At 51.8% G+C, this 14,115-nt stretch overlaps 1 protein-coding gene across 2 annotated transcripts in view; it reads left to right on the top strand.

Annotated features, from left to right (window-relative positions):
- STXBP1 (syntaxin binding protein 1) overlaps nt 1-13,801 on the top strand; it is a 37,353-nt gene extending 23,552 nt beyond the window's left edge. The window contains exons 16-18 of one of the 2 annotated variants that reach the window (XM_065418639.1): nt 2,754-2,839; nt 4,471-4,625; nt 13,719-13,801. In XM_065418639.1, the coding sequence (XP_065274711.1) occupies nt 2,754-2,839; nt 4,471-4,625; nt 13,719-13,801 (324 nt within the window). Of the gene's footprint in view, nt 1-2,753; nt 2,840-4,470; nt 4,626-6,253; nt 6,364-13,718 lie in introns of those variants that run through there. The other variant, XM_065418638.1, reaches the window with a different exon arrangement.
- The last annotated feature ends 314 nt before the right edge of the window (nt 13,802-14,115 follow it).

Raw genomic sequence — 14,115 nt, 5'->3', positions numbered from 1 at the left:
AGAGACTAACACATTTATTTGAGCATAAGCTTTCGTGGGCTACAGCCCACTTCATCGGATGCATAGAATGGAACATATATTGAGGAGATTGTAGGTGTGTATATATATATATATATCTCCTCAATTTTTGTTCCATTCTATGCATCCGAAGAAGTGGGCTGTAGCCCACGAAAGCTTATGCTCTAATAAATTTGTTAGTCTCTAAGGTGCCACAAGTACTCCTGTTCTTTTTGCGGATACAGATTAACATGGCTGCTACTCTGAAACTAGTGGCAAAAGACAGCCCTGGAGAGGAACACAGCCGTGTCTTTGGCGAGATGGGCGTGTCCCCTCTGACAGAGCCTGCATCAAACACGACAAGGTTTTCAACTATTTACAAAGTCTAAAGGAGGGAGCTGGAGCCCAGAGCAAAATCCGGGATTCAAACTTTGCAGCTCAGCCCCGTCTCTATTAGGGCAAATGTAACAAGCCAGATCTTAGACCAATGCCTCCCCTGCGTGTTCATGGGATCTTTAGGCTGGTTAAAGAGGATTAAACACTAGTACTTAGGGTTCAGAAGAAATTTCCCCCACCCCACTCAGATTATGCCATAACTTCCCATGCCCGAGTTTTACACTTCTCTCTGGTGCTAGCCACGAGCGGAAACGGGATCGGACTATTTACTAGTAACCCAAGCCTGTGCTGTTGCATCATGTGTGTAAACCCCCCCCCCCCCAAATGGCTGAGAACTTAAACTGGATGGGATCAGACTGCAGATCCCAGGGATGGTTCAGCCTGATGCTGTTCTAAACAAAAAGTGCTCTCAGCCCTGCTTGTAGTGGTTTCCATCACTTGACACTGACATGGACACTTGAGACTTCCAGTGATGTTTGGGGTTATTGTTTGTGCTGATGTGTGGGTGGCATATGAGGGGCTACATGTGTTTGGGGTTATTGTGTATGCTGGTCATATTGTTGTGTGGCTGGGGAAGGTTGTACTGGGAGATTTGTGTGGTTGGCAGGTAGGCCAAGTAATCTACCAACTATGCAGTCTCCCTCATACGACCAATGAAATTGTTGCATGCAAATGAGCTGTATAGTAAGGAGACTGGCTGAGTTACCTCTGATATCACAATGGTCTAGGACTAAGGCGTGTGTCTATGCCGTATACTGTAGCTGGACACCACACAGGTGTAATTTGTAAAATCAAAATGACTGAGAACTTAAAAATTGGATGGCAACAGACTGAAACCCAGCGATGATTGAATGTGGAGATATTCTGAACAGAAAGAGCTCTCAGCTATGCTTGTAGCTGTGTCCATAACGTCACACCAACTCAGATATTCGAGACTTCAGAGCGACACAAATTCCTTAAACCTCATTACAGTATACAGATTTATTTGTATTACCATAGCACCTATGAGCCCCAGTCATGGATCAGGGCCCCCTGGTGCTAGGCACTGTACAAACAGAACAGAAAGTTGGTTCCTGCCCCAAGGAGTTCACAATCTGTTAGTGAATTGGATAGACCCCTACTGTGATCCAATATGGCAACATTTGGGATATTATTGATGCTGCACAGGAGGAAACTTGGTTGGAGGCTAAGAGTGGGGATGTTTTTATTCCCACATTGGGGGGCAGGGAAGGGTAGCTAATGTTTTATGATGAGGTATGTCAGGCAGAGAAGAGAAGAGGTGCACAGAGGAATCTTGTGCATACAGATCTACGGAGATGAGAAAAATCAACCCACCATTATCTTTGAATGCCAAATAATCGACCTAACGAACCCTTGGTAAGTGCTATGAATCAACCCCAAACCTGGCAGAGCGGAGACAGAACAGATGCCTATGTCCCTAACTTTGGTTTTATCCATCACTGAGTGACTCCTCCATCTAGCTCCCACATCAGCCATGCCCACCCCACCCCCCCAAGTTTTACATCAGTGGTCCTTGCTGAAGGCAATAATGAGGCACTAATCAGCTCTGTGACCCTTGGCTCGGCCCTGCACCAGTATTTGGGGGGGGGGAAGGGGGTGTATATAAAGAGCAAGTCATCTGAGCAGATGACAATGACTCATTCAGGGTGCATGGCACAGCGGGGTTCCTAGCAGGTCATGCTGGGGAGCGGTGTATAATAATTGCCCTGTCAGGCTTAAAGACCCGGTGGGTGACAGGAGGTGGCTGTGAACCAGTAGAGACAAAGCTCCCATTCAGGAGCCGAACAGCTGGCTGGCTCCTGTTCTTCCCCCATTGCTCAGTTAGGCGGGACAGAGGCGCCAGGAACTTGCAGGGTGACTCGTCAGTTTTTCAGCCGCCGTTTAAGTGACGGTCCTAGGGATTTGATTGCAGAACGGATTAGCGTGGCACGTGACTTAGGTTTCGGGCTTGCCCTAGGCATTCAGTAGCTACGGCTGCAAGGAGAGTGACTCGCTCATTGGGCTGGCTGGCTAACCCAGGAAGGAGCAGGGAAACGACAGGATCATAGACATGCAGGGCTGGATGGGGTCTCAAGTGGGTATCTAGTCCCTCCCCACCTTGGCTGGGGCAGGATTGAGTTACCCAGACTCTTCTATAGCTCAGGGATAGTTGGGCTTTCCCCAATGGGACAGTTCTTGAGGAATTCTGCCAAGGATCCAGTGGGAAGGGTCCACCCCTTGCAGTGACCTTCACAGCTGGGTCCAGGAAGCTGCCCGATAAGAGGAATTGGAGCTCTGATCCAGACGGTCTCCCATTGGCTTGGCCACTATGTACTGACATCAGGCTCTTCTCTTCCCAGGACACTATTGAGGACAAACTGGACACCAAGCACTATCCCTATATCTCCACCCGCTCCTCGGCCTCCTTCAGTACCACTGCAGTCAGGTAGGTAGAGCCCTATGGAGAGGGGCCCCATGCCCTTTCTGGGAGGAGGTGCAGCTTTGAGCCTCATGCCAGCCTTGCCCCTCTGGGCTTCGCTCAGTTTCGAACAGAAGAACTCAGTTAGGCCCCGTCTCATGAGACATCTCCGCTCACATCACCTTAGTGTCTGAGCCTCCCATGCCATGATGGATTCTATCCGCCCCACCCACCAGCGTCAGCCCCCTTGTAGAGAGGGGAACTAAGTCTCTAGCCACATTTCCCCGGAAGTTCTCTTACCTTTCAGACACGGTCAAAGTTTCCAGACCCAGTTGGTGTCCCATGCTCCCCAAAGACAGTACCTTTCTCTCAGGGAGATTCCTGCAGCTGCTTTCCCTTGGCACTTCTTCTCACCCCAGGGATGAGCTGGGTCTGGCTTATATAGGCCCAGGCCCTGCCCACTCCCAGCAGGCTCTGAGGGGATTGGTTAACCTGAGTCAGCTGCTTGTGATTTTTTTCTGCCCCCAGGTGACATTTCAGGCTGTCACAACATCCCAGAATGCATTGCCCAATGGTCCCCCAGGCACTCTCTCCCCCACTAAGGCACTATGGGATAATTGCTCAGGTTTTCGCAGCGTGCACTGCTACGTATGTGATTAGGCAGCAGGGCAGGTGTGGCTGCACTGATATGGGTGAGGGAAGCTGCAGTCTGGACCCAGCTCAACCCTGTTTGTTGTAAACGGGTGAGAGGAGGGGGTCGGGAACTGGCTACAAAAGTGCAGGTGTATTTGGCAGGTGGAGAAACCCACAATCGTCCCAGCAGCAGCAGCTCACAGGGACTCTGCTTTTGTTTCTTCTGCATTGTTTCCCTTCTGACTCCATGGGAGTGAGGAGCTGTTCAAAGTGCCCAGAGCAAGGCGCAGGGTAGGCATGTGGGTGTGAGGTATGCCTCGCTCCAGTCCAACAGCAGCCCCTGATGGTCCAGTTCTGAACCCCAACCATCCCCTAGAGCTGCCGTTGCACCTCACCACTGTCCTGCATCAGCACTAGTCCATGGCTTGAATTCGAATCCTGAACCTTTCCTAAACTGGAACACCTAGCGATGGAAATTGCTCTGTGCCTCAGTTTCCCCATCTGTAACAGAGGGATAGCTTACCGCTAATTGAAAAACATTTAAGATCTCTGCATGCAAAGTGGTATAGCAGCACCAACTTTTATTATTGCTGCCTGTGTTCTAATAATATTTAGCACTTTTAATAAAAACTGATTAACCCTCTCAACAGCCCCAGGAGGGCAGGCAGCATTGTTAACCTCTCTGCTTCAGTATGGAGTTCCCTGCTTCATTTTCCCCATAGGTACTGTCACTTATTCAAGACTGGAGAGGGAGCAGAACCCAGGAATCCTGACTCCCGGCCCTGTGCTCAGACACTAGATCTGGGAACAGAACCCAGGAGTCCTGACTCCCGGCCCTGTGCTCAGACACTAGCCCACATCTCTCACCCAGTACTGCCCAGAGGAATTCATCACAGAGGCCTTCACTCTTCCGTAGCAATGAGCAGACATAGGCGTCGATTAGCACTGTGCGTAGTGATTTCAAAGCCATCTGAGTGCAGAGACTGTGCTGTTTCACCTTGTTCCCTCCTCCCTTCCCTCTCTAGTGCCCGCTATGGACACTGGCACAAGAACAAGGCCCCCGGTGAGTACAGGGCTGGCCCTCGCCTCATCATCTTCATCCTGGGGGGCGTGAGCCTGAGCGAGATGCGCTGCGCCTATGAGGTGACACAAGCCAGCGGGAAGTGGGAGGTGCTAATAGGTGAGTGCCGCGGGCGGTCTGGGCAGCGCCATGCACTGCTCCATCGCACTCTCTGGCTCCATCCCATGCTTCCGTGTCTCACCCTCTCTCTGAATGCCATTCCTCTCTGTGCCAGAGGCAAGCAGACAAAATCCAGTCTCTAGATGACCGTGTGGGAAGGACCAATGTGGAAAGCTAATTTCCCGCCCTGAGAACATAGGGTTTGCCCCTACAGACCATTGACCCTTTGAATCTGGCGTCCTGGCTCTGGCAGTGGCCAATACTTGATGCTTCAGGGGAAGGTGACCTCTCTTGCGCAGCCAATTTTTCAGTGCTACACAAGGGGGGTGGTTGAGTGGGAGGAAAGGGGAATTTCCTTCCTGACCCCTGAAGTGGTCTGTTTTGGCCCTGAAGCATGAGATTTGATTAATTCTTGTCACACCACAATGGTTTTTATTGATCAGAAAATGTATGCATCTCCACAGATCTTCTCCAGGGTAAATGCTTGGAGATGCTGCCAACAGGGCAGCACAGAATGTGTTTATGTCCCAGGGGTAGAGCCAAGAGCCAGCTGGTGGTGGAGGAGTGAGGAGCCACAAACTACTCCAGGGGAAAAGGACTGGCTAATGCATGATGCTGACAGGGAGAGACTGGCCTTTTCCTTGCTGCAGGCCAAGACTGAAGTGCACCATAGGTGCTCTGTGTCTGCCTCTGCTTTGGGTGGGGGCAGATCTGGAATAGCAGAAGCAGGTGTGGGTCCGGTCTGAGGGGGATGGTTCTAGTGAGTGCTTTTAGGCCCCCACATTCCTGAGTATGAAATTCACTCCTGCTGGGTTAGCACTATGTGGCCTTAACACATCACTGCTCAGCTGGACACATACAAAACTTAGGCACCCCTCGTGGATCCTCTAACCAGTCCCTCATCTGCTCACTGGATTTTCTCCATTGGAACATGCACGCCTCACTCCCCTTAACCTCTCCTCTGATCCCCACCGCCTGGTCAGCCACCGCTCCGTGCCGTTCTGTGTCGTGGGTAACGTCACCATTCTCATAGCAGTATAATATCTCCCGCTAACGTGCTCTCCGGTCTGCGACTCTGTGATCGTTGCATGTGTGTTTAATGTCCCCCCGACGATGCTGAGTGTCTCTAACCCTTCCTGGATGGCAGCAGTTTACCTCCGGGCCTCCTTGCTAAGCAGGGTTCTGACTAAGGTCTAGTCCATTCAATTCCTTCAAGGTTTCTCTCGTATGACCCGGCCCAGCGTCCACTGGAATCAATGGAAGGACTCCCATTGACTTCAGTCGCCCCGGATTTGGCCTTGGTCCTAATGTGCTTCTTAGAAGCCTAGCAGAGGCGAGGGCTGGGGGAGGAAACAGCTGATCGACTGTTGCTGTTGTCTTCATACAACACACCTTGGTTCCCCATGGAGGCCCAGTGGTGACCGCATAAGACCAGCCTCTGAGCTCATGTGTAAATGCACGCGGTGTTGCTCACCCAATCATACATTTACCCCCATCTTTCTCTGTGTCTCTCACTGGCTTTCTCACCCATCCTCACCTGCTGTGTATTATGAATATTAGGCCTAAGTTGGCATGTTCCTTTAATTTATTTCTGTTCAAGAAGTCAGCCCGCCTCTGTTCTCTCACAGGTTCTACTCACATTCTTACTCCCACCAAATTTCTCATGGACCTGAGGCACCCCGACTTCAGGGACTCCACTAGGGTATCTTTTGAGGATCAGGCTCCAACAATGGAGTGAGAGCCAAAGAAACAAAGTAAAAGCAGCTTATTAAAGAAAAGAAACTCTTCCACTCGGAAGGGTTTTCTTTGATTCTTCCGTCACTCTTTTTTCTTTAGTTATTATTATTTCTACTCTTCTTTTTTTTTTTTTCCTTTTGTTTTTTGGTTCTTTGATGAGAAAATGCTTGCAGTTCTTACTACCGATTTGAAAATGTGTCCAGCGCCGCCTCCATTAACCCTATACCATGAATCTCTTTTTGGCCAGAACTTGCCGGCATCCTCATGCCATTAGTTACCCATTACGTAGTCATAGAGATGAAGGTGGCAATGGTTCGCTGGCCTTCACTTGACTGGAGAGACGCTTACACTTAAGGCATCTGAGTGGGGAAAGGGCATGAGGTGGACTCGTGTTTCACAGACCGTCACTGTGTGTGCATGGATTTACAGCCCGAGTAAGGCCCAGACAGCACATGCGTGGATGTGGAGCATGAGCTGAGCAATGTGTAGCTGAATCAACAAAGTCTCCTACATTGGTTCAGAGAGGACATGCATAGCAGATCGGGTGTTAGGACAAACCACGGTTTCCAGGTGGCAGGGGCCACATAGACTCCTTGTAGCATTCAACGACAGAGTTACATGACTGTTGGATAATAATCACCATCGTACATCAGATGACTGTCCCCGTCTTTCTCCCATCCACTCCACAGGGGAAAGTTGAGGTGTTGCCATAGCCTATTTCATGCAGCTTTCTCCATCAGGGACTATTTCAATCCTCTAGTGCTAGGATCTGGATGTGTGTGTGTGTGTGGGGGGCAGATCTGGATGCACAGGGGTTTGTTGGGGGGTTCTGGGTGCAATGGTAATGGGACTCTGCAGGGGGGTCCAGGTGAAGGTGGTTGGAGTTCAGCGGGGGGACGTCTGGGTGTGTGGGGGGGGACAGAGCTCAGCAGAGGGGTCTGGGTGTGGGGGGTTCAGTGGGGTGGGGATCCAGGTGCAGCTGGTTGGGGCTTAGTGGGGTGGGGATCTGGGTGATTCGTTGGGGTGGTCCAGGTGCAGGAGAAGTGGGGCTCAGCAGGAGGGTCTGGGTTTGAGGGGGTCTGGATGCATGGGGGTTGGGCAAATGGGAGGAGCAGCTCCCCATACAGTGATCCCTCCCCCTGCAGCTGAGAAGCGATGCGTGCGGTGGAGGGGGGAGTTTGCAGAGCTTCCTTCAATCTTGGGAGAAATCTGGGGGTGGGTCTGACTTAGCCCTGGATGCTGTGCAGGGGAAGAGGAAGTCCCGTCCTCCCCAGCCCAGCCAGGACTAGCAGTTGAATCCAGCACAGGGTAGGAGCCACCAGCCAGGTCTCCCCAGTCCCACCCCCTACCCCACAGTGATTTATCGCTCTGCCAGCTGCCCTGGGCACCCAAAACATACTGCTGGGGCGGGTCGCATGACTGCTCTTGTGGCTTCTCGTTGCTTCCCTGTCAGAAAGTCATTTTTCTGCAGGGAAGCAAAGAAATCTGTGGGGGGCATGAATTCTGCGCATGTGCAGTGGCGCAGAATTCCCCCAGGAGTAATAGATGAGGAAAGAATGAAAGTAGTAGGGGAAAGAATCTTAAAGGGCCCTCCATGCACATGAGTAGAGCAGCACCAGATGGCGCTGACCTGTTTTCTAAAGGGGATGTGACACTGTCTCCCCGCTCCTGTAAATGCTCCAAGTGCCTCGGTTTATTGGAAGCAGCCGGTGAAGGATCAGGTGAACGAGAGCCGCGTTGATGCAGATGTGGCTGGATGTTAATTATTCCTGCCTCTTGCCAGCGAGGTCCTCTTGTCGGCTCCGATCAGCCAAACGCTCGTGTCACTGCGCTGCCACTCTGAGCTGCAGGGCAGAGGCAACGCACCTCTGCCCCTCCCAGCACTGCCTGCCCTCCATGTCTGTCGCCCCATCCAGTACCTGCTAGGGATTGTCAGTGTGATTAGCAAGGTGGCCAGGAGCCCAAGGGCTCCCCTTTAGTTTTGTTTAAACTGGATCCAATTGCGGGCCACTCTCACCATCTGAACCCAAAGCCGTGGCCTACAGCGCTCACAAGTCCTTTCAGGCACTGTCCCAACTTGAATCCAAGCAGCCGCTGTATTAAAGGGCCACTGTCCATGGCCAGAGGTTGGGTGCAAACGTCATTCTGGTGCAAGGGAGAGAATTGGCTTAATTGGCTTTACCAGACCGTATGTTGGCATCCAGGCTCATATTTCTTCAGTGCAAAGCCTTTTGGTTCAATTTAAGCATCAACCTCCCCCCCTCCCCCACTACAAAGTTTGCCAGGCCAAAGCATTTGAGGAGGCAAGTTTGCTGCACAAATGCACAGCATGACTCTAAATACATTTGCGTTGAAAAGCATCTATAGCAATGACATCTCTTCTGCCTCCCTGGGCTGCTCACCCGGCATGCACTCGAGATGCCAGACTGACTCAGGGTTCCCCGCTTATCACACATGCATGCCCCATCCAGTCTGCAGGCAGTCAAGAGCTGGGGAAGAGAAGTGCTCGGTAGAGCCAAAATATCTGTGCTGCACTGTTCAGATCCGCTTCTCGAACATTGCTCTGGGGTCTTGCTCTCTGCTTTTACAGGACGCAAACAGCAAAAGCATTGTTAAAAGCGAGGAGGTTCTTCCAGCCGATCTTAAGTACCCTAGTGGGAGTTTATCATCGAGCATGCAGATTGCTGGCAGGTGGCATGGGGTTTGGTGCCACAGATAGTTCATTTCTTTCAGGGGATGGGTGTCCACGTCCTTTGTGAAGCGTGGTGCCTAGGAAGCGCGGGACCATTACGTCCATGCAGAGCGCCATTGGCAGAGTCATGGCTAGGACCCGGGTCATTTGCGGTACTGAACATCCCCATCCAGATTCCTGGCCAGGATTTTCGAATAACTACAGAAGAGGTTGCTCCCAGAGACCCCAGCCCAAGTTTTTATAAGGCATGCTGGGATAGGCCGTTGGGATTTACCCAGCGCAGTGCAGATTTCCACACAGTACGGACAGGAGTAATAAAACGCATAGGCATGGTATCTCATTGTGGAGCGCCTCGTCATTTGGACCATAACATCTGACTCCCAATGCCATGGTCTAACTGCTAGACTGGTTCTCAACCCGGGGTAGTGTACCCCTGCAGATACTCAGCGCTCTTCCAGGGGGTCCATCAACTCATCTAGATATTTGCCTAGTTTTACAACAGGCAACGTGAAAAGCACTAGCGAAGTCAGAACAAACTAAAATTTCATACAGACAATGACTTGTTTATACTGCTCTATATGCTATACACTGAAATGTAAGTACAGTATTTATATTCCGATTGATTTGTTTTGTAATTACATGGTAAAAATGAGAACGTCCGCAATTTTTCAGTAACAGTGTGCTGGGACACGTTTGTATTTGTTTGATTTTTGTAAGCAAGTAGTTTTTAAATGAGGTGAAACTTGGGGGTATGCAAGACAAATCAGACTCCCAAAAGGGGGACAGTAGGCTGGAAAGGTAGAGAACCACTAGACTACACAGCCTTGCAGTTAGACCACGGGCCTGTGAGTCAGGAAACCTAAATTCTGGTCCTGAGTCTGCCACAGTAGTGGTGAGACCTTGAGTAAATCATTCTGCCCCTCTCTATGCTGCAGTTTCCTCAGCTGTAAAATGGGGATAACAGCCCCGAGCCTTCAAGGGGTTTAGGCACCTGCCTCCCATTGATTTCACTGCAGTGGGGCAGGGACAGAAGAGAAGAGAGGGAAGCTCTCACATATAGCAGCATTTCTTCCCAAATGCTTCAGGAGTCACTTAGGCCCAGATCCTGAATTGTATTTAGGAGCCTAACTCCCATTGATGTTAATGTAGGTACCTAAATACCCTTAGGGATGTGAGTCAGTGATATTTACCTTCCTTTGTGAAATGCCTTGAGATCGCCGGATGAAAAGCTGAATAAAAGCGCCACGTATTTTAACAATGCTGCCAACTTTCACAGTATTTGCTGTTTTACTTAAAGCCCCAGCTCCAGGAGTCATGTGATTAAATGAGACTCTCGTATTTCATGTTTGTCTTTTAAAGTAAGTTTCTAGCCAGCCTGGTTTCAGAGACAAGCTTGAAAACACAAGCCCCTAAGGCCCCAGAAACTGGAAGGCAACTAAAAAGAACCCAGAAAGCGTATGACTCTGTAAAATCGCATAATGTTTGCAGCCTGACTCATGATTTCTGAATGCTTTGGGATGGCAATGCTGTGTTATCACATACAGGGACCTATGGGTTCTTCAGGCCCCTAAGACTTTTTTTGTAGCAGATAATTTTCTTGGGATCTATGTGACGAAGGTGACACCGGGAGGGCTGCTCTCATCAGGAAGCGCTCCGGCATCTTGCCAGTCATGTTTCGCTTTCTCCAAGAGGGCAGCTCGCCCTGCCGAGCACAGGGTTGGCAGACTCAGGTGTGAAAAACAAGTCAACCCAGACGGTTGGCTTCCTTCCAGTGACGGCTTTATCTCTGGTGCTTTACAAGCAATATGGGAAGGAGTCGGGGGGGGGGGGGGGAGAGGCCAGGGGGCTCCCATATGCCATCTACCCCAGAAGGAAATAGAGCAGATCTGATGGGGAGTGGGGGGGAGGGCTGCTGTCCATATTGCAGGGAGCAGGGCTAAAGCGACAGAGTGACAGGGCCTTCTTTCTCCCCCACCCCCTCCTTTCTTGCCTTATACAAGAGAAACGCGCGGTGCTCTAGCTATGAGACGAGGGGCCGTGTCTGTGGGGCAAACCTGGTGCGAATGAGGATGAGCCAAATCGCCACGCCTCTGTCCCCTCCCTTCACCCTGCAGCGAGAGCATTCTGGAGAGCAGCCAAGCGTGGGGACCCCTGAGCCCAAATTCGGATGCAGCCCTCTGCATTAAGCAAGTGTTTTGGATACACTGTGCACCCTCCTTCCCCCACCGCTGACGTGAGCCAGAGTAGAGGAGGGTAGTAACGTGGCTTAACCCCTCCACTGAAATGTGTCGGAAGGGGCATCTCCTACTCCCTGGTGTGCGTCACAAAACCACATAAGAACATAAGTGATCTCTCTCCTGCCATCCATCTCCACCCTCTGACAAACAGAGGCTAGGGACACCATTCCTTACCCATCCTGGCTAATAGCCATTAATGGACTTACCCTCCATGAATTTATCTAGTTCTCTTTTAAACCCTGTTATAGTCCTAGCCTTCACAACCTCCTCAGGCAAGGAGTTCCACAGGTTGACTGTGCGCTGTGTGAAGAAGAACTTCCTTTTATTTGTTATAAACCTTCTGCCCATCAATTTCATTTGGTGGCCCCTAGTCCTTATATTATGGGAACAACCAGACGTAGTTGGGTAAGGTGCGCAGTCGGGAGAGTCCCCAGGGTGCATGTCAGCGCTCCCTTGTTTAAAGGAAAGGACGTTCTAAAGAACAGGAGCTGCACGAGGATGGATACTACACGGCAATCCAAGCCCCAGCACCAGGAGGCAATGTACGTTTAGCCGGAGTGGGTTTGTCTGTGCCTTAGGCAGGGGCCGGGAGTCATTGCATGGGGCTGGAGTTGGGTTCCCTGTATAAATACTAGGAGGTGAGAGCGCTCAGGGGCCTGTTTCTGGTTTCCTGTACAGCAGGGTGACGTGGGAATAATTCCACTGACCTCAATGGAGTTACATGGGTGTAAAATGCGTGGCAGTGAAACCAGGATCTGGCCCCAAATGAAGCAAGCTGGTGTCCTATTTGTGAAAGCGCAGCGCTAGGATCCCCCGTCACAGCCCCCGGGGAGGGGAGCAGTAGATTAGAGCGTAATGCGACTCTGGAAAGTGACCGGGGGGAGGGGGTTGTGCATCCACCCCCCCGTAACCTTGCGCACATGTGCGGGAGGGGGTGGAGGCAAGACCGAGACCCAGCATGTTGATGCTGCGGCTGTCTGCTTGGCCGTACCATGCATACAATCTTGGATGTCTTAGCCTGGTGACTGGCAAGGCCAGGGACTGAGCTGCGTGGACGCTGAATGGGTGCCATGAGGGAGAGTCAGGAGAGGTTCCTGCTGCAGTGACCAGGTCCTAGTTTCAGAGGGCAACTTGTGAAGGCTTCCCATTCCTGTTCCCTGCTCCTTCTCTTCTCTGGCCTGTTCCAGCATCTCCTGTCGCTGCGCCCAGCGAGCGACTGGCACCTCCGGCAGCCTCTTTACCCAAGGATGCCGTTCGCTCTGGCAAAAGGAACCAGCCCCACCGACACACCTTGATTTCCTCCCTTATGCAGGGATGCAGACACAGCCCGTGGCTGAAGGTTCCTCGGCCTGTCTGTATAAGTCTAGCTTCCGGTGACCTCCCTCCCTTTCTCCTCCGCGCCTCTTCTCCATCTTTCAAGGGAGGCACATTTTCAAGTGCTGATGACTTTCCATTTGGTTCTCCTCTCCCGCCCGAGATGGCAGCGGCCGTGGTGGCGGTAGTGGTCTTTCCCCGAAGGCCACCGCTGCATGTGCAGTCCTCATGCACCACACACCACCCTGGCCGCTCCATGCCCTCAACGCCGTTCTGTTGACGCGCAGTCCATGCCCCCACCACACGTTCCATGCATCATTCTGTTGCTGCACCTAGTTCTCTTGCTGAGAGGCCTCCATATATTTCTTTTTCTTTCCTTTATTGTTTTCTGCAATAGAAACACTCTTAATGCCATAGGCTTCCATTTTTGCAAGCATTTCCAATAATGTACCGGGCTGTCTATGCAAGGTAAGGCCTCAGGTATCAGAGTTGGCCTCCGCTCGCCTGGCCAAGGCAGTGACCATCGTTGGGTTGGGAGGGCAGGTTCAGTGGCAGGGGGATGCCCTCTGGGGGCGGGGAGGCGCACACACGCTGCTCACACACAATGCCTGCGCTCTCTCTCCCCCCCTCACTTCTAGAGCAGTAGCGCGCATGATGCGCACTCTACACCCGGAGCAGTCCGGCTGTGTTAGGAACGCCCGCCAGGCCCTGTCATCCCCTTTCCCTGCTATAGACATGAGCAGTTGGGGCCACCCCTCCGGCCGTGAGGGAGCATGGGGGGCTCTGCCACCAAGCCACACGCCTCTTTCTCCGGTAGCCGAACGAGGTGTGGACATACGCTCAGCTGCGAGAGCGCACCCTACCATGCTCAGCCTGGCCGTACCAAAGCCCTCCAATGGGAATCTCATTCCCTCCCAAGCGCCCGAAACACCGACCTTAACTTTGCCTCTGGCCAACCACGTGTGCTGCCTCGGCTGTCACTATGTGGGGGGAGCAGGGCTGCCCAGGCCCTTTCTTAGATGGGGTGCACAGGCTGGACCGCAGCGTGAACGCTGCCGAACTGACCCTTCAGAGCGCTAACGATCTTCCCGTCCTTCCCTCTGCCTCCCACAGGGTCCACTCACATCCTCACCCCACAGAAACTGCTGGACACGCTGAAGAAACTGAATAAAACAGACGAAGAAACCAGCAGTTAAAACAAAACAAAGTGAACGAAACGATGACGACTCCACCTTCCTGGCTTATGGCAGTCCTCCCATTGGCTGTCCCGCTAAACGTTACTTTGCTGACCCATGGCTCCATCTCCCAGCCCCAACCCCGCGCTTTCTCCCTGTTCTTGTTTCTAGAAACCTGCCCATCCCCCCTTCCCCACTTGCTCCTCATTTTAAGCAAAAGTGTTTGTGTTGGGGTGTGGGGGGGTGGGGAAGCAGACACAAAATGCATTGTGTTAAAAAAAAAAACCCCGAAAAGCAAAAATATTTATTCTCTATGTATGTATCCCAAAACCCCA

Source organism: Emys orbicularis, chromosome 18 (assembly GCF_028017835.1).
Source record: "Emys orbicularis isolate rEmyOrb1 chromosome 18, rEmyOrb1.hap1, whole genome shotgun sequence".
Taxonomy (NCBI): Eukaryota; Metazoa; Chordata; order Testudines; family Emydidae; genus Emys; species Emys orbicularis.
This window is presented reverse-complemented; position numbering and strand designations above follow the sequence as displayed.